The 20009-nt window shown below is 52.0% G+C and overlaps 1 protein-coding gene and 1 long non-coding RNA gene across 2 annotated transcripts in view; both read right to left on the reverse strand.

Annotated features, from left to right (window-relative positions):
- Positions 1-1130: 1130 nt before the first annotated feature.
- Positions 1131-6052, reverse strand: LOC130878113 (uncharacterized). Its single transcript, XR_009057439.1, has 2 exons — positions 5889-6052; positions 1131-1243 (listed from the first exon to the last, which is right to left on the reverse strand). It is a non-coding gene; the product is annotated as an uncharacterized LOC130878113 (long non-coding RNA).
- A 1876-nt stretch (positions 6053-7928) lies between these two features.
- LOC130875206 (SCO-spondin) overlaps positions 7929-20009 on the reverse strand; it is a 51839-nt gene continuing 39758 nt past the window's right edge. Inside the window, exons 79-103 of the mRNA XM_057770971.1 lie at positions 19386-19595; positions 19055-19222; positions 18138-18269; positions 17797-18043; positions 17403-17555; positions 17282-17328; positions 16748-17092; positions 16322-16489; positions 15722-15852; positions 15347-15471; positions 15075-15121; positions 14552-14830; positions 14085-14243; positions 13782-13898; positions 13059-13197; positions 12714-12916; positions 12490-12614; positions 12236-12378; positions 12094-12140; positions 11144-11361; positions 10390-10485; positions 10209-10278; positions 9866-9996; positions 8489-8639; positions 7929-7978 (exon numbers count right to left, since the gene is read on the reverse strand). Coding sequence (XP_057626954.1) covers positions 7956-7978; positions 8489-8639; positions 9866-9996; positions 10209-10278; positions 10390-10485; positions 11144-11361; positions 12094-12140; positions 12236-12378; positions 12490-12614; positions 12714-12916; positions 13059-13197; positions 13782-13898; positions 14085-14243; positions 14552-14830; positions 15075-15121; positions 15347-15471; positions 15722-15852; positions 16322-16489; positions 16748-17092; positions 17282-17328; positions 17403-17555; positions 17797-18043; positions 18138-18269; positions 19055-19222; positions 19386-19595 — 3674 coding nt within the window. The 3' untranslated portion in view covers positions 7929-7955. The remainder of the gene's footprint in view (positions 7979-8488; positions 8640-9865; positions 9997-10208; positions 10279-10389; positions 10486-11143; positions 11362-12093; positions 12141-12235; positions 12379-12489; positions 12615-12713; positions 12917-13058; positions 13198-13781; positions 13899-14084; positions 14244-14551; positions 14831-15074; positions 15122-15346; positions 15472-15721; positions 15853-16321; positions 16490-16747; positions 17093-17281; positions 17329-17402; positions 17556-17796; positions 18044-18137; positions 18270-19054; positions 19223-19385; positions 19596-20009) is intronic.

Raw genomic sequence — 20009 nt, forward strand, 5'->3', positions numbered from 1 at the left:
GTTGAGGTCATCCAACAAACCAAGTTAATTACCCTCACCCAAAAGGCCCAGGGCCACGGGGACTAGGGGTATACTTCAGTTGGCACAGTGCTCACCTAGAAAGCTCAAGGCTCTGAGTTCAGTCCCAGCACTTGGGGAGGCAGAGGCAGGAAGATGAGAAATTCAAGGTCATTTGAGGCTTTTTAGGAATTTGAGGCTAGCCTGAGCTACATGAGACTGTCAGACTTTGCCGTTTTCCGGACATCTTAGCATTTGCACTGTGCCAGGAGAGCACCCTAACCTAAAATACTCTGAAGACCGAGACCCTGCGAGTGCAGGTGGCTCTCTAAGAGTGTCAGAGTCTGCAGTATTGCAGGGTACAGCCTTCTGGACTACAGATTCTCGATCTAGAACAGAACATATGTGTGCACAAACATTTTGAACACAATCACTTCCGTCCTTGGTACAGAAGGTAAGACAAAAGCAAAGAAAAGTATATTTAAAAACTAAAACAGAAGAGATGAAAAACACCTACATTTGTACAAAGTTTCTCAGTTCGTTTTGTCTCATTAAACTGCCTTAAGGAGGGCTGGAGAGATGGCTCAGTGGTTAAGAGCATTGCCTGATCTTCCAAAGGTCCTGAGTTCAATTCCCAGCAACCACATGGTGGCTCACAACCATCTGTAATGAGATCTGGTGCCCTCTTCTGGCCTGCAGGCATACATGCAGACAGGATATTGTATACATAATAAATAAATATTTTTTAAAAAAACTTAAGGAGAAAATCAAGACCTACAAGGTCAAAAGCAACCGAGCATTGAGGTGTGGAACTGGAGAGAGAGAAGATTTGCAAAACCAGTGCTCTGACCACCACTATGGACTCCCATGGGGCCCCGGGGGCTCCACAGATCCACAGGCTGTGGCTCACTCTGCATTGCGGAAACAGCCTAAAGCCTCAGGCCGCCTGGCATTCTCTATCTGTCCTGTCCAACCTAAAAAGAGGAGAAAAGGACTGGGACTGAGGGATGGATAAAGATTTCTAGAGATACCCAGAGAAACCACAGAATTGCAGAGAATTCCCCAGTACATCCTGACCCAGGTGCAGCTGAGATACTGATGGAGATTGGCGGTGATAGATGCGGGAATCCATACCTAGAGGTACCGTCAGCTTGTCGGAAGCAGAAAAGTCCTTCAGGGACTGACTCAACAGCATCCATTCCACCCGCAGCAGGTTCAGCGTGATGTCATCAAAGGTCACAGGAACCTGAAAGGAATATGAGCCCTGCTAAGTGAGTTCCTGAGACACGTCTTCCACACTGGCAGGCGGAGCTCCTATTCTACAAGTTTATGAACATGTGGGTCACAGTGGGAAGCATTGATGATGTGCACACACAACCTGCAACCAATCTCTCCTGCCATGTGAGTGCATGTGGCCGTGCCACTGAACAATCAGAGCCTTCTTTATGAGGCTGACACAAGAAGTCTATATTTTTACATTGTGTGTGTGTGTGTACGTGTGTTTGGGGGGGGGTGTGTGTACGTGAATGTGTAGCATAGAGATCAAAGTCAGGTGTCTTTCTCAATTGCTTCCCCTCATTAAAAAAAATAAAAAAGCTTATGTAATATTTATGCATATGCACGTTTTGCCTGCATGTATGTACATGTACTACACTCATGCCTAGTGCCTGGGAAAGTCCGAAGACGGTGTCAGATCCCCTGGAACTGGAGTTATGGGTGGCTGTGACCCACCATATAGGTGCCAGGAACCGAACCTGAATTCTCTTCAAGAGCAACAAGTGTCCTTAACAGCACAGCCATCTCTCCAGGCCCCCCCAGGGGAGGGATGTTTTATGATCATTCCCATCACTGAAACAGAATTACTATCATTTGGTATCTGACCTCCCAATGTTTTATCTATGAATATATAAAAATGGAACATTTTTTAAAGCAATGTAGAAGCCAGCAAATGGCTTAGCAGGTAAAGGCACTTGTGGTCAAGCTTACCTAATGACCTAAGATAAGTCTCCAGGTCCCAAATGGTAGAAGGAGAGTACTGACTCCTGATACACACACACACACACACACACACACACACACACACCATAATAAAGAATGAAACAGTAGTGAAATGATATTATAAAACACTCGTTTATAACAAGCATTTGTGCTTACAGAGCTTTCCAAACACTACTACAAAGTGGGCTCCATGAAAAGGAAGCAGTCAGACAGGAGGAGGCACATGCAAAGAGACGGGATAGGGGGGCTAGTGTGGAGAATGGGGGGGGAGTGAAACTGATCCCAGATGAACACTGCATACCAGGATAGAGAGCAGTCTATCCCTATAGGTGTGGGTTAAAAAAAATTAAAATTAAAAAAATATCCATGACCAAAGGATGTGGTAGAGCACACCTGCCCCGCAGCTGGAGGCTGCTGAAGAGCGAATAAGAGTTACAGTGGTGTTTCATTTGTATTTTAATAAAGCCTGCCTGAAGATCAGAGTAAAACAGCCCTGCTGGTCAGCCTTATAGACAAGCCAGTGGTAACACACACCTTTAATCTCAGTAGCCACAATGGTTTGCTATAGAAACCGGGCAGTGCCTGCCTTTAATGCCAGCCCTAGAGAGGATTATAAAATGGGAAGAAACAGTTCTCAGTCTCAGTCTCAATCTGAGATTCCTGGAGGCAGGACAGCCATTTCGGACTAAGGTCGAGGTAAGAGCCTGTGACTGGTGCTTTTCTGATCTTCAGGTTGAACCCCAATTTTTATCTCTAAGTTGTTATTAATCGTGCTACAGAGAGTTGAAGGTCAGCCTGGCACATATAGTGAGACCCTATCTCTAAAAACAAACCAACCAATCAAATGTAAAACTCAAACTCTTGTGGCCAGGGACACAAGGCTTGCGATCCACGTTGCTTCCCCAGGCTGAGAAGGCACCATAATGAGAGCTGATGGTCCCATCTCCTTAGCGGCACAATGAGGCAGAAACTGAATATGGAATGAAGTGTCTTTTCACCCAGAGTAATGCACAAATACCTGGCACCCCTCTTTTAAGCTGCATTGTGGCAAACACCTTCTGCTCTGGGCAATTGTACTATAATAACTCAAATATGCCTCAATACGAGAAATGTCTTACCTATGTAGGATGCAAAGTGTATCTGAATATTCTACTTTAGCCGGTCCCCCTATTCAGCACCCAAACCCTCTCAACATGAAGCTCAACCCTGCTCACTCTAGCTTACCTCCTCCCATCACTCAACCCGCTTGTGTCTTCCCTCTCCCTACACCCCTAAACCTAGATCCCCAACTGTCCTTTTCTCCACTACTTGTTGTCTGTCCACCCATCGAGGTCTTATCCACATTCCATCTCTTATGAGGGGCTTCCTTACACGTGGTCCCAGCGTGGTTCCTACCTCGACCCGGGAATGCCTCATTTACCTTCTAGGGCCTGGCACCAGGAAACCTGTGCCTGACTGTTTATGTGATAAAATCCTTCCCAGATACCATCCCTCTCCATCATAGCATCACACAAACGAATTTCATAGTTAATCACTTCATATTTTTCATTCAAAGTACATTTATTAAGTGTTCTCATATGGTGGCTGAACAGAGATCTGCAGATATGGAAAGAGACTCAAAGTGTAGTAACAGAACTGAACTGGAAAGAAAATGAGGCAGGATTGATCACTTCCCTGAGAAAAGACAGAGATGGCCAGGAAGCAACAGACACATCCATGAAGAGGCACACGTGCAGCCTCGTACACATGCCCAGGGCACCAACAACACAATCTCCCAGGACAGCATGGTGGGCTAGACTAATACCCAACACCCACTCGTACGAGCTGCCCTTTTAGAAAACACTTACCCAGAGCCTCTTAAATACCAGGTGTTGTTGTGCAGTCATAACTGGAGATGTTACAGGTAATGACAAAACATAAACAAGTAAGAGAAATTTATATAGAGTCCAGGGTTGAGACAAAAACAAACAAACAAAATGCAGGATGACAAGTCTTTGACCTCTACCCATTATCCTACCAATGATTGGCAAGGTATCCGACCGCAATCCAATAGCCCAAGATTGTTTTTGGTTAATAAATGCCACGAAATAATAACCAAGTGGTATTCTGTCAAAGAGATGAAGCCATCGCGAAAGGACTCCCCAATTTCACAGCTCTCTGCTCAGAATCTGAGTTCATATTCTCCCCAGGCCTTTGTCTTTTTGCTGGTTTGCTATGTATCTTTACTGCCAGGTGCTTTCACAATGTTTCTCTCATTTTTGGATAATGTTCTCATCTCTCAGGGTAGAAAACACATGTACTTGGCTAAGCCCTTTGGGGACACCCTACAATCCAGACTTGAATAAGGGAAAATTTCTGAGTCTTGAGATTTTCAATTAATGTTTGGACCTGAAAAAAAGACAAACCAAATTCCTTTGCTTCCTCCAAAATACCTATATTCCTCTCCTTTTTCATTAAAGGTCAAGGAAGACTAAAAAAAAAGAGCTTGGAAATTTAACCTTAAATCACTAGTTCTAATCTTGATGTCATTTTTAATACTTACCGCCCCTTTCCTCATCTGAATTTAAGTTCAACCTAACACAATCTGAAGATATTACCCAAGAGAAATGGCCATTCCTTTTAGTGTGCATGCCTGTGCGTTTCCCACAGTTTCTAGGCTGGCCAAATAGTTTTCATTCCTTACAGATCCAACTGAGTTTGCCTTCACCCAGATTTTCTGTAGACCACGAGATCTGGGAAATCTCTGTAGCTAGTGGACTGGGAGAAAGGGAGGATGGAAGAGATGCTTAAACAAAGAACTACAACTTTTTCATTGCAGGAGCCTTTCCAGATAAAAGTATGGCACCAAAAATACCCTTCTCATCTTTCCTCTCTTCTGTGCCAACCTTTCTGGGCTCATCCATGTTACTCAACTGGAAATTACAGGACAGCTCTCTGTGGAACATGGCTCCTTCCTATGAATTCTGTACTCTAACATCTTGTTCAAAGCAAAGCTCAGAGTACAGATGTTTATTAAATGGACACAAAGGAGGTGGAGAGGGACAGAAGGGAGAGAAAGTCTTATAAGCACTTGTAAACGTTTGTTGAGAAAATTCCTTCCATGACCTCCCAAGCCTAAATATTCAAGAAGGGTTGCAAGAGCTGAGGATGTAGCTCAGTGGGTAGAGTCCTTGTCTACTGGTTCCAAGGCCCAGAGTCGATTCCCAACACTTCTAGAGTGCACAGAAGAACTGGATGCAAAGAACGACGTAAAAGACCTTACTCTTAGGAAGCTGCCTGTCTCTCAGCCAGTGTGCCCACAATCTAGCAACACGGACACTGTTCCTCGCTCCCGACCACTTTCTACCCTACCTCATGTCCCATCTCCAAAGCCTCTTCTTGCCCAAAGCCTTGAAGATTGCGGAGTGTGTTCTACGCCACGCTCACATTCTTCATGAAGTAGATAAACTAGAAGTATGCAAGAAAATGCCAGAAGCCCTTTTTCCCTTCTTGGGAAGGAGGAGCTAAGGAGCACCAGGGTCTCACGCCACTTCTCAGTCGCCCACTCTTTGACTTCCACTGGCGTCCTATCCAGCCTCTATGCCTTATAAGCAAGGCCTCCTCCCTCCAAATGCCAAAAGCCAGGAAGGTAAACGAGAAGCACTTTGGCATCACTATGCTTGGCTAGTCCCGCATCCCGGGACCACCGGCAGGCAGGGTGGCCACAAGCAGAGGTATGGCTGACCCGAAGAGGGGTCGGAGAGTGGAGCAAGATAGGGCTAGGGGGAATAAATGTCTCCCAGGCAAGGAACACGAGGCCGGCGGGCGAGCACTTTCCTACAAGGCTAGCTTGTCCGCTAGCCCAGATCGGGATGCGCGTCAGGAGAGCGGCCCCCGTGCCCTTCCCGTCCTACCTTCCCTGTCTCCCCGGGCTCCGTGGCCAGGTTCTAGCGATCGTGCAGACTGCCTCCCTCTAGGTCTGTTCCGAGGCCGCCGCGGCCCACTCGGGACTTGAGTCGCCGAGAAAGTGGAGACACGCGGCAGCAAACTTTTCTCTCCCACAGCAGGAGGCGGTAGCGCTGCTGCTGGCAAAGCTAGTGATGAGCTGCAGCGCTTTATGGCTACTGCCTCGCGGGGGCGGAGAGGCTCACGGGAGGTGTAGTCCAGCCTGGAGAGTACAGTTTGGACCAGATCCTCTTGCTGTGGGCAAGTTCCATTGGCACACAGGTCAGCAGGTCAACGAGATTAATCAAGGGCAATACTTTTTCCTTACATTTCTATTTTTTGTTTCTTAAAAAACAAAACAAAACAAAACAAAACAAACAGCATGTCACCTGGTAGCCCAAGATGGCCTCAAACTCCATATTCTCCTGCCTTAGCCTCTTGGTTACAGGCTGGGACATCATGCTGGATTTAGTGTGTGTGTGTGTGTGTGTGTGTGTGTGTGTGTGCGCGTGTGTGTCACACATCACATTTGTGTAGGCGCCTCTCTTTATTATTCTATACATCCTATACCTTGATCTTGAGACATCGTCTCTCACTGAACCTGGAGTTGGCTTTTCAGAGGCTGGCCAGTAAGCTCCCAGGATTCTACTATCTCCACACCCCCAGAGCTGGAGTTACAGGAGAGCACTGCCCTGCACACCTTCTATGTGGGTGCTGGGGATATAAAAGTATGCCTGTACAAAGACTTGTACAAAATGTTCACAATAATTTTAAGCATAAATAGAAAAAGCAGCAGCAACAAAATCTCTATCAACTGGTAGATAGATAGGCAAGCCATAAGCAATGTCTGACAACTGGTAGATAGATAGGCAAGCCATAAGCAATGTCTGACAACTGGCAGATGATAGGCATTTTGTAGCTGCTCCTTGCAATAGCTACTATGTAGCAGTAAAAGGGAATGAACTGCTGTTACATGCTGTAATGTCAGTGAGCCGCAGTCATCAGGTTAGCTGAAAGAAGCCAAGCGTTCACATGAAATGTTCAGAAAGGGCAATTCTGTTAAGATGAAAAGCAGTTTAGAGCTTGTCTGGGGCTAGACGCAGGAGCGGTTGATTGTCAGTGGGCAGGACATGATGGAAATGTTCTAAAACTGGAGGGAAGTGATGTTTGTGCAACTTTATTTACTGTCTAGTCAAGTCATTAAAGTTAAAGGTAAAATGAATGAATTTCAGGCTGGGTGTGGCACCTCACACAGGTCATCCCAGTGCTCAGGAGGCAGAGGAGGTGGATTTTTGTTGAGTTTAAGGCCATCCTGCTCTATAGTGAGTTCCAGGTCAGTCAGGTCTTCCACAGCAAGACCATGTCTTGAAAATTACATGCATGGGCTGGAGAGATGGCTCAGCAGTTATGAGCACTGGCTGCTCTTCCAGAGGCCCCGTGTTCGATTCCCAGCAACTGCATGGTGGCTCGCAATCATTTACAGTGAGATCTGATACCCTCTTCTGGAATAAAGGCATACATGCAGATAGAGCACTCATATGCATAAAATAAAGTATTTAAAAAGGAAAATCACAGAGTTTCTTATCTTATAAATTACAGTTCAACTTAAACTGTCATCAAGAGGAGGACAGCCTGTGTTGTGACGAAATCACACTGGGTTGTAAGACATGACCTGGGACACTCCTGTCTAATACAGGACCTCTTCAGACTTCAGATTCAACCCTTCCTACAACAGCTGAAGAAACTGGGGCAGTGATGGGCAGTGACTTATTCAAGCCAGACAGCCACGATGACGCATGGTGGACCCTCCAGAGCTGCTGCTCAGGTCCAGGCTGGGCTCTCCCTCCAATCTCCTGTTGGGACCAGGAACAGAGACCACACAGAAGTTTGTCAGCATTAGTTGTCAGCATTACTTTATTTGGAATATGGTAATACCACAGGCCGAAGGTGGGTAAGTGGGCACGGAAGGAAGTGAGGAATGCACATAGCCCCATGGCCACAAGAGAGATGGCTGTGGGTGCATCCAGTGGAGCCTGTCAGTGCTTGGAGAAATCACCACCTGCAGAGAGAATTTTGAGATGGGCTCATTAGAGGCAGCATGGTCAGGTGGGAGAAAATGGGACAGGGCAGAGGACGGTGACCTTGAGCTGCCTGAAGGCAGTGCAGGGAGAAACCAGTTCTTCCATGCCCTCCACCTAGGCTGTGTTGTCCTTCCTCTGCGTCTCCCCAACACTTGGCATGTGGTGTGACCTCATTTAGTACACATTAGGCATGCAACTTAATGGGTACTTCATCTGCATACCCTCCAGAGTCCTCCCAGCCAGCCCGTGTACACGTCAGAGCTGTTTACAGGATGGGTCATGAGTACTGACCTCAACAGAAGACTGAGATTTGAATCAGGTACAATCTACTGCAAACACCCAAGTTTATGTGTAATTGGAAAGAGAATAAGCACAATGAGGGGGGGATCAGAATAGACTGGTAAAGCCAAGGTAGAATGGGACCATAGGCTGTGCCCTCCTTAAGGAGAATTCTGACCGAGTCTCTCTCCCTCCCCAGCCAGACTCACCCTGGCAGGCACTGCACTGGCAGCTGTGAATCATTGGCAATACCACCGGCTCTGTGTGGCCGGCCGGGCAGTGAAGATTCAGGATCCTCACAGGGCTGTCAGGATCTAGACGGTAGCTACAGCAGTCGCACTGGCTCTGCAGGTAGGGTTCCTGGCCAAGAGAAGCTGATTGAGTGGGGAGGGAGCCAAATGGTCTTTCCCTTCCAGGGGAAGGGCCAAGTTCCAATTGTCCTGGACTCCCGAGGTAGTCTGGGGGTAGGAAGCATCACCCCAGCTCCCTTCTTCAAGAAGCCCACTTTCTTCACTCCATCCCCAGTGCATCTGAACATCCAATGAATGAGCGCATCTGGGTAAGGATGCAGCTTCCACCTTAAGGGGCTTCAAGCCTAGATAGAAAAGGGCTAGTCATACCCAAGACTTCTAACAAACCCTAAGTGCACAGGTGGATTCTAAACACTGTGGACTGCCCGTCCAGAGCTCCCTTCCTGACCCCAGAACAGTGACTTAATTTTACCTGTACCCGTGGTATAGTTTATAATTCTTTCAGACATTCATGTTTCAAGTTCAAAAATGGCAAAGGTTATTATCTCTGAACTCTGTTCCTGTTTTCTTTCTTTACTCGTGTTTTATAAGTTCCAAATGTGTTTGGGGAAAGCATTCTCAGAAGGGGCAGGAGCACCCAAGTTAGGAGCACTCAGGACAGCAGCAGCACAGCACAGAATTAAGGGGTAGCATTTTGGAAGCCAGAGAGAGCGCACCACTGTCTTTCAGCACAGCTAACCCATCCGGGTAGAAGCAGAAGGGAATAGCTCCGGATTAGATATAAGGTGGTGGTGGCCAGGAGCCAGGTCTCCATTCAAAGGGAACCAATGGCCTGAGTTACAATCCTCCAGGTTGGAAACTAAGTGTGTGTGTGTGTGTGTGCGTGCGCACACACACACGCGCACACACACAGGGGGAGAGGTCAGGGAGAGAAGCAGGGTCCAAGAAGAGCAAGCAGAGAGATTCTGGGTTTAACCAGGTATAGACCTCACAGGAAAAGCCTGGGTGAGCCTATCTGTAAAAAGTCAACCCTCCTGAAGTGAGCATGATGGGTCTGGCATCAGTCACTTTCCCTTCCCAAGACTTTTTTTTGTGGGTATCTCAAGTTTTTGGCTTAGAGGGACACAGTGGTCTGGGAGGCATACTCTGGGCATGTAAGTATCCCACCACCCTGGAGAAGGGCCCTGACACTCCATAGCCCCAGTTCCGTCAGCTCTGTGAGAATGGACTGTGTTCCTCACGTTCTCTGGGTTTCTCTCAGGACCTTGTCTGCTGTGAAGCCCTTGGGCCCTGGCTGACCTGCCCGGTGGATCTGTAAGGCAGCTCGCAGCTCACCTCAGTCATGACGTCAGTGCTGGACCTGCAGTATCCACTACAGTAGCTCACTTCTACCTGATCCAGGTGACAGGGACCCTTGGTGAAGTTTCTGAGCTCTGTGAGCAACTGGCAGGAGGCTGGTTCTTCCTCTGGGGGTGAAGGGGTAGCTTCAAGACAGAGGAAGAAGCCATGATTGAGGGGCCTTTAGGCAAAAGACACGTTAGGACAGAGCCGGGCTGGGGGAGCCACTCTGAACCCCATGCAGGCAAGCCTAGGGAAGATGGGCACACAGCAGGGTGGGTGTGAGATCGTGAGGCAGAAAGGTTCAGACCAGAGAAAGGCATTATACAGATAGCCATACCCTGCACACCCAGAGTGTCCTGCTGACAGATGGGACAACAGCTCCCTGGCTTCTGTACCATCACTTCACCCTACAAGGAGCCATTCATGATCTACTCAGAGGGACATCCCATCACCCCACACTGCCTATCCATAAACTCTAAGACCAGCCATAGAGGGAAGGCTACAGGGCCACAGGGTACCTGAGCACAGGTGAGGCCTGGGCAGTGTCGAGTGCAGATGCTTTTCCCATGGAGGCAGTGGCAGCTCTCACAGGCCTCCTGCCATTCAGATCCAGGCTGCAGGAGGGGGAAAGCTCTGGTTGGTCCCTCCTGGATTTCCTTTCTTTCTTTCTTTTTTTTTTTTTAAGATTTTTGTTTTTATTTTTAATCTCTATGTGTGCATGTGCATGCCTCTGTGTGTGTGTGTGTGTGTGTAAGTGCCGTGGAGACCAGAAGAGGGCGCTGGGGGCTCCTGGAACTGAAGTCACAGGTGGTCGTGAGCCACCAGACGCGGATGCTGGGAACCAGACTGACACCTCCGCAAGAGCAGTACAGTCCTTACTCTTTGAGCCCTCTCTCCAGCCCTCTGGAGTTCCATGGTAATGCCTCAATTCTAAATCTAAATCCAGCCTAGGAGTTCCAGCCAGCATACTGGCCCAGGACTGGAGTCTGGCTGGGAAAACTCGATGTATGGGGGCAAAGGGCCAGTTGGGTCCTAAGAGTGCAGAACCTGTGTTACTGCGGGATTGGGAGTGGGGAACCAACGGAAGAACAGCTACAGATCAGTAGTGGGGAACCCTTGGGCGGGGTCGGGAGTGGGGAACCAAAGGAAGAACAGCTACAGATCAGTAGGTGGGGAACCCTTGGGCGGGGTCGGGAGGGGGGAACCAAAGGAAGAACAGCTACAGATCAGTAGTGGGGAACCCTTGGGCAAGAAAAGCAACTGGTATCTCACCAAGTGGGGACTCCCATGGTGCCAGCATTCGCAGTGGTCTTCTGGGACGCAGGCACCTGTCTGGCTGCGGAAGTGGCCCTGCTGACACACACAGCCTGGAGCCTGTGCCTCAGTGCAGTTGCTCCCAGCCAGTGTTGTGTTCATTTCTGGGCATGTCTTTTCGCAAGGGCCCAGCTCCCCTGGGGCCACGTGCTGCCATATTTCCCCAGGAGGGCAGCCTGCAGGAAGACCATCGGCCTGCTGTCAGCTCCGGATCCAGCCTAGATCTCCCACGCTGCTAGACACTCCTCAGGTGGTACTTTACCTGCCCCCTTCCCATGCTGCCTCCTGGCACCAGCAGCCATCTGTCAGCCATGCCTCTCCCTCCGACCCTCTCAAACACTGGCCCAGACAGATCTCACCCTCCAACCACTCCTATCCACCTTACCTCTGCATTTCCAGCACTCTGTCACATCCTAAAAGTGTGGCCTGCTTGCCAGAAACTCAGAGACAGCCTCCAGCCTTTATTTGCTCTGAGGGCTGGCCCACCTTCCTTCAGCAGCCAGGTTGGGTGCTTTGGAACTTGCCTAGCCTGGGTCTGAATCCACAGATCCCCGTGTGTCATAGGTGGGTGACTGTGGTTTCCCACACCAGACTCCACTTTTTCACTCATCTGTCCGGACCTCAACTTTCCTCATCAGCAGGAAGTTCTGTTTCACTTCCTGGCCTCACTCACACACCCTGGCTCAGTGCGTACACACTGATTTGGTGACTACCACTATGAGTGGGAAAGACACATAGGATGCTTGGGGGTTGCAGCGTGGGGAGTGCTGGGCCTCAGGCAGGGAAGGGTCCCTGTGGACCAGAAGCAAGCCTTTCATGAAGCAGGTAGCTCAGCCTGGTTGTAGGCAGGGCCCTCCATCCCTGAGCAGAGTCTTGGCTTTGGAGAGGCAAGGACAGCCATGTCTCACCCTGACAGTCGATGAGGGAACAGATGAAGGCTCCGCCTTGACAGGTGCTAAGAAGACAGAAGCATCCGCTCAGGGGTTTCAGTCCCTCCTCCCCACCCCAATCTCAACAACCCCGCCCTCCGCCCAGGCTCTGGGCCCTTACCATTTTGTGCAGTTCCTGGTGAGCACAGTCCCTGGGGGCAGCTCCTGGGCCTGCTCTTCCAAGGGTAGGGTGAGGCCCCAGGGCAGGGAGAGCTGAGAGCAGGGGCAGGCAGCAGGGGCAAGGCATGTGCCGTTGTGTAGCAGCTGAGGTGGAGAGGCTCAGTCAGGCTTGGTTCCAACCCCATACTTCCGAACCGCCTCTCCTCTCTCCACCACCCCAGAACCCAGAATCCAGAATCCAGTGGCCCGACTCACCTGCCCCCCAGGACAACTACAGCCAAGCTGGCAGGGTTCCCGCACACAGATGGTTCCAGGCTGCAGGTGGGAGCAGAGGCTCGGGCAAGTGGCACAGGTACTGAGCACCTGGCCAGGCGGACACTCTGGGAAACACACACAGTGAGAGGGGTGCTTGCAGGTTATGGATAGCCTCTTCCACCCAAAGATGGAGGGCTGTGCCACTCCAGGCCCAGGGCACTCACCAGGGCAGGCCTGCAGGTTACACTCTCGCCATTGCTGCATGTCCAGGGTCTGGCATGGTACACCCTCAGGACGCTTCTCACAGCTCCTGTGGCGCACCATGGTGCCCCCACCACAGACAGCTGAGCACTTGCTCCAGGCTGACCAAGGTCCTAGGACTGGACACTCGAGGTATGGACACACGAGTGACCCATTAATACATGTGCTGTGGACAGGGTGTGCACCAAGGGCTCAGGCCCCCAAGTCATGATGAACAGCTTCCTTTCCCCAGCAGTGCCCAGAGCTTTGACCCGCCTCATGTCACCCACCCAAAGACCTTGGCCTGGTTTGGCAGAATGGCAGCATACCAGTTACGGCAGTCCAGCTGGACCACCTGCATGGGGGCCAGCTCCCATGAGCCGTTGGCACTGGGCAGGCCACAGCGGCAAGACGAGATGGGCACACAGTGTCCATCCTGCACCAATTGACCAGGCGGACATCGGCAGCCTGAGAAGGGCAAGCAAGATTCAGTGCTTTAAAAAAAGACTTGAAAATAAAAGTATGACCTACTAATAGGGAGGAAGAAGGGGGCCAGGGAAGAATGAAGAGAACAGGGAGAAAATAGCGAAAGTATGGTGTACGCGTGTACGGAAATGTGACCCATTATCTTGTGCAATTGATTCTTACTAATAAAAGGGTGATAAGATTCAGTGCTTTGGACAAGGTCTGCAGAATGGGTCCCTCCAGGAGCCAGACTGGGTTCACAGCCTGCTCTCACCCTCTGGCCATCAATGGGAGACACCTCTGTGTTCCACACAGCAGTTTGTTTTGAGAGAGGGTCCTGTCCTTGAACTCACAATGTGTCCCAGGCTAACCTTGAACTCACAGTAATCCTCACGCCTTAGGCTCTCAAATGCTGGGATTTACAGAGGTGTGCCACCACAGAGGCAACCCAGTAGGTTTTGATGGAGTCACTAGGAGGGACTCAAAGTGATTGCTGAAAGTGACCCCAAGGATGTATTTTCTTGCCTTGTGAAGAGGGGCCTGGGCACCGCAGATTTCCCAGGCCAGGCTGCGGCGTGGCCATCTACCTGGGCTGCAGGGTCCCTGTAGACACTGGACACCGTCCCAGAGGTCAGCACAACTGCGAGGGCACTGGTTGGCACAGCCAAGGGTAAACACGGTGTCCCGGGTCTCACAGCTCTCCCCTGGGGTCCAGTAGTAAAAGTCTGCATTGGGAGCACTCTTGCCCATCCTGCCCCCCAGCAGACCCTCTCTTCCACTATTTAACCATCAGGGCAGAGCCACCAATCCCTCGGCGGGGGGGGGGGGGGGGGGGAGCTATTTCCAATGCCCCAGTCTCTGCTCCCTTCGGATGCTGGGATATTGGTTACCTGGGCAAGATCCTATATTGCAGCTTTCTGTTTGAGCCCATGGCTCACGGCAGTCTCCTCCAGAGGTATCTCTTGCCTCTCTCCAACGCAGTTTAACTCCTCCACTGCAGGGCACTTGGCAGGGGCTCCAAGGCTCCCAAGGAGCCCATTGGCAAGTGTCTGGGGAAGAAAAAATAAAAACAGAGCTCAGTGCCTTAGGCCACCTGCCTCAGGTATCCACCCCAGGCTTTGTCTCTTCTCCTTCCTGGAAACATGCCCTGAGGCCCTTCGGTGCTTTTTTTTTTTTTTTTCACATCTCAAATCCAGCAGGCCCCAGAGGCAAGCAGAAAGGTTAGCAGGTTCTCTCACTCCTGACAACAGAAATGAGCCTATGGCTAGCCCCATCCGAACACGCACACCCCCACTCCATCCCACCCCCTCTAGCATGCCAGACCCATCCAGCCTGCTGGCCTATTTCCCTCCTTTACCATTGCAGGCTCCAGGGTCAGGGCAGAGGCGTTGCTGGGTGAGGGGCACAGTGCAAAGCGCAGGGTCTCCTGCCCAGGGCCTGCCCGTCTCAGGGTCCAAGCAAAGGCGGTGCCGGTATTGCTCTGAAGCCAGCAGAGTGATTGAGGTTGGAGGTAGGCCTGATGTGTTCAAATGCGAGTGCCCCTCCAGGGCAGTCTTGGAGGCAGGGGCCAGGACACTCTGGGGCAGGCAGGGCCCACAAGGTGACCACTCTGACCATCCAGTCAGAGGCAGAAGACCTAGATGGGCAAAGGATTTGTGCTGGTCTCGGGGACTTTTCAGCTCAGAGAGCCCAATGGGCAGGCAGGAGGAGCTCAGGGTCATGATTGGAAGGGGTAGTAAGTGGAAAAGACTAAGGAAGGTGTCGGGCAGGGCAGGATACCATTTTTCTAGGACTGTCCTGGCTTTAGCAACGCAAGTTCCCTGCCCCGAAGCACCCCAGCACTGGGCTAACAGGGACAGTTCTCTGAAGGCTGTGATTACCTTCACACCCTTGGCTGGAGCACTGCAGCTCTCCACTTTGGCATTCACTGCGGGAAGGAGCACACCAGGGTGGGCTTTGGGGGTACAGCCATGCATGGCTCAGCAGCTCAAGGGCTGGGTGCTCTGGCGCAGGATGAGCGAGCCATAAAGTTGGACACTTGGGGTCACTTGATCTCAGGTTGGAATGGTCCAAACAGGTTCAGCCTGACCTCTGCTGGGTCAGGATGCTCTTGTCCACTCCACTTCTGGCTTCTCCCCCTTCTATTACTCACCATTCCTTACAGCCTAACTGCAGGCGGTCCCCAGGAGCCAGGGTCACCCTAGCTCCCTCGTCTGAAGTATGCCAGCAGTTACACTGCTCTGGGAGAATGCAGCCCCCAGCCTGCTCCAGCAGACCCTGCACACAAGGAAAAGGAAGGATAGTTCGGGACTGCAAAGGGACCACTGTCACCTATGTGCCCTGTACCATGCTGGCTTCCAGCCGTGCACATGTGTGTTGCTGAACCCATGTGTGGGGTGTTGCCAAGGTAGGGAGGGGTTTCAGGCATGGAAATGATGTGGTCCCTATGGGCGTTCTGGAGAGGGGAGCCAGGGGAGCTGGGCAGAGCATTCCCTTCTTGAGTGTCTTGTCAACTTCCAGAGCTCACCTTGGGGCAGTAGCAGCCAGGCTGGCAAGGCGGCAAGTCCTGGCAGAGCTGATGGCTCCGATGTGTGGCACAGAGCCCTGCACAGGGGGAGCCACAAGGCTGGAACTCGAAGGGAGGTGGGCAACTGTCCTCTAAGAAGAATGAGGTCACTTGATGATAGTACAAGACCGCCCCTCAGCTGCCTGCCAAGAAAGACTAATGCCCCCAACCCTTCCACCTGGCTCCTGCTCAACTCATGCACCTCCAGGAAGGATTAGGATGGCTGGGCCTCAAGATCCAGGAGGGACTGTGTGAGTCAGGATTATGGGATTGGCAGGTGGGGCACAAAGGGACAAGATGACGGACAGCTTCAACAGAAGCCAGGCAAGATAACCTGCCTCTTCTACGAGAGGATAGAAATGGTGGGGCCAGCAACTTTCAAATGGGAAACCGCAGTGAGACGATTGTGAGGGGTGTAGCTAGTGGGTGGGACAGACAAGAGCAACTGTGTGCCCAGGGCAAGGGTCAGTGCGAACCCTGGGCATTTGCACTGTGGTCTTGTGGGCAGTGGGTCTACATGAGGATACGTGAGCTCCTTGACCTCTCAGCCCTGGGCCTTACCTGAGCAGTTACCAATGGTACATGGCCGGAAGTGGCCGTCCAGACGTGTGCAAGGGGCACCCCCAACAGTCCTGCCAGGTGCTGGCCCCTGGTGTCGGTAACGCTGCTGCACCAGGACCTTACAGGAGCAGCGTGTCCAGCTGCTCCAGTCACTCCATATGCATTCCTCTAGAGATGGGCAGGGATGTAGGCTGGCGGCTTCCAGAGCATCCTCCGTGCCCACACCCATCCCTGCCCTAGCTGGAAAGGCCCCACTGGGTGGATTCCCTCAAAGTAGATAAAGAGGGCATATGGCAAAGGGCTCTGAAGGGTACAAAGCAAGACACTGTGTGGTAGATATAGGGACATTTCAGAGAAATAGTCTTGTACGGGCAAACGCTTATTCCCTGAATTTTCCAGAGAAAGAAAAGCAGGCGAGCAACTCACCCTGACAGGGCCCTGGGTAGCAGGCCTGAGTGTCCAGGCGTGAGAATGTGTCATTACACATGGACTCCTCCTTGGTCAGTAAGCAGGGGCAGGATCCAGAGCGGGAGGCCAGGCCTGTGCCACAGCTACGGGAACAGGGTCCCCACGGTCCCCAGGAGCAGGTCTCTAGCAGCTGTAGACACAGCTGCTGCCCACAATGCTGGGTCTGGGTATCTGGGCCTTGGCAAGGCAGGCTCCCAGGCTGAGGAGCTGACACTATGCAGGATCGAGTGCGGACCTGGCTTCCATCGCCACAGGAGACAGAGCAGAGGGACCAGGAGGACCACGACGTCCAGCCCCCAGGTACTGTAGGGGGCACAGGTGAGGTTAGAATAGCAAGGGAGGGTGAAGACCCAGAGGTTAGGTTGGGATCCTTGTGGCACAGAGGGGGGCATTGTGTGTGTGTTGGGGGAATACAGGACATTGAAGAGATGGCTTTCAAGACATAAGGTCAGTAATGGGGTGCTGAGGTGATAGACAGGATGGAACCCAAACCTGCACACTCAGTGTCTCTGCAGATCACTCCCTCTGGGGTGCAGGAACTAGAAAAGAGCCTGGATTCAGGATCCTGCTATCCAGCAGGAAAGTGGGTCACCCGTCCCTGGCCTGTGCTTACCACTGCTGGCACTCTCCCTGTAGCCAGCTGTCCCCCAGAGCACGAGGGTGGGCTTCATGTAGGCACAGGGGTGGGCAGGAGGTCTCAGGGCAAGACTGGCTCTGGGACTGCTCCTTTTGACACTCCAGGGCCCATGAGCCTGATGTGGAGGACCTGGACAGGACCAGGGGCAGAGGAGGGAAAAGACAGTGCATGCCCTATATGACCCTTCTGGATTCAAAGGCAAAGTCCAGAGTGAGCATGGAGGTGGCTAAGGAGAGGCCTAAGTGACCAGCACAGACTGGGCCAGGGCACAGGATGGAGCAAAGTCACTGATGAAAGCAGAAACCTACCCAGGAATAATATCAGAAAGAAGGACATGCAAGGCAGGAGACCCTAGTACCCAGCCCCACACCTGAAGCGACTCTGCTGCCCTCGAGGTCCACATGAGTGGCTGCAGGGACTCCAGGCAGACCAGTGACTCCAGGCACAGTGGGCAGGAGGTGGACAGAGCTGAGCAGTGCAAGAGAGTTGCCCAGCCTGACAGGAGCAGTTGTTGCAGGCATCCTGATGCTGGCTCCCTGGGGCCCAGCTGTGGCCCTGGGCATCCGTGCATTCACAGTGTCCAATTGGCACACAACCACCATCCTGCTCCAGAAACCCTGTGGGAAGTCAGTGGGTTGGTGCTGGTATCTAGACCAAACCTGCCTTCCCACTGAGCTATCCTAAGGAACCAGAAGGATCTCGGGCATGTACCTTCAGGGCAGCGACAGCCCGGCTGGCAGGACTGATCCTCCTTACATGCAACTCCCTCCTGCAGGTCTGAGCAGCTGTGGGGGCAGCGGTTGGCACAGCTCACTATCGCCATCCCTGCTGGACAGCCTTCCTCTGAGGAGGGGAAGCCCAGTGTCAAGAATACCTGGGTGCCTCCAAGACCCTTCTCTTCCTTATCAGTAACTCTTAGAGGCCCCAGGGTATTGGCATGAGCTGAAACATTAGGGGCTTGGCAAAGCCCTGGAGTTAGGCTAGTCTAAGCGTGCGGAGAGTTCCTCTCCCCTCCAGTAAGTTCTCAGAGCCTAGTAGTAACTCTTCGTGGAGCTAGATTAACCTGTCCATCTCAAAAGCTAACATTCCCACCTAGGGGCTTACCTGCTCTGAAGCAAGGCAGTGTGCAGTATGAATGGGGAGCTCCTGACAGATGAGTCCTGGGGTAGGACTCTGAGGGCTGGGAGCATTGGAAGGAAGGAAGGGCTGAAGCTCAAAAAGGAACTGGGAAGGGCTCAATTATAGTCTCTGGTTCAGTTTCCATAGAAAGAATCACATACACCCTTGACACCACACTGAAAGCTCTCAGAAACTTTGCCTAGGCTTGAGGGTTCTCCAGCAGCTAAGAGGACAGACAAGGCTAGGAAGATGTCCCAGAAATGAGTCAGGGAGGTGGCAAATCTTTGAGTTTGGCCTCAGCCACAAAGGACTCAGATATACACAGGATGTCCCTGCCCAGTACTCAGATCCATTCATCCCTTCCCTGAGCATCTTGGTTTTCCTAGGTAGCGAGCAAAGTAGCAGCCAGTCTCCTGCATCCCATGGGTATAGTGGGAATGAAGTTAGAGGTGAGGCTGGAGCACTTTGCAGAAATAAGCTCAGTAGGCAGGAAGTGGACAATGTAGTACCACAAGGCATGGAATTGCAGGACCGGACGTGGTGCCTCTCCCCGACACAGGATGCTCCCCCATTCTTGGGTGGTGGGCTTGAGCAGCTTCTGCTTCTCAGGGATCGGCCCCCTCCACAGCTGCGATCACACCAGGACCAGGGACTCCAGCGGGACCAGCCCCCAGGCACTGTTAAGAGAATAGTTCCATCAGGGTTTGGCTCCAGCAGAAGGTCCCACATATCCCATGAGCCAGGACAGACTGGCCTGATCAGGAAATGCACACCATTAGATTCTCACAGTTAGGGTCAGGGAAAAGCCTGAAGTTACTCTTTGTCCCGGGCTCCCCTCACCTGGGCAGGCATGCAGGTTGCAGAAGCGGCGCTCCTGGTATGCAGTCAGGATGTCAGGGCACCAGTATCCACCAGGCCCAGGGGGATGATAGGCTCGTAGGCGGCGCTGCTGGCCCACCCCACAGCTGCGGGAGCAAGGCTCCCATAGGGCCCAAGATGTCCAGGAACAGTTCCCTGACCCACACCCAGGGCCACGGCACAGGGGCAGAGCTGCAAGGTGGAAAAGATCTGGAACAAGCAGAGCCTTCCCCAGGTGCTCTTTCCTGCCCCAAGCTCTCTCCTTCCTGCCCCAGTCTCTCCTTCCTGCCCCAAGCTCTCTCCTTCCTGCCCCAGGCTCTCTCCTTCCTGCCACAGGCTCTCTCCTTCCTGCCCCAGGCTCTCTCCTTCCTGCCACAGGCTCTCTCCTTCCTGCCCCAGGCTCTCTCCTTCCTGCCACAGGCTCTCCTTTCTGCCCCAGTTCAAGTTCAGACTTCCTCACGTGGGCCTAGGCAACCTCACCCATACTTCAGGGCTCCTGTTCTGAATCCGATACTGATGGGTGTGTGGTTTTGGCAACTGAGTCTATGTGTCTTGTTCCCATAGGAAACAGAAATCCCTGGCTCATGGGGCTGCTGAGGGATCAGG

This window comes from Chionomys nivalis, chromosome 1 (genome assembly GCF_950005125.1).
Source record: "Chionomys nivalis chromosome 1, mChiNiv1.1, whole genome shotgun sequence".
NCBI classification, from domain to species: Eukaryota; Metazoa; Chordata; class Mammalia; order Rodentia; family Cricetidae; genus Chionomys; species Chionomys nivalis.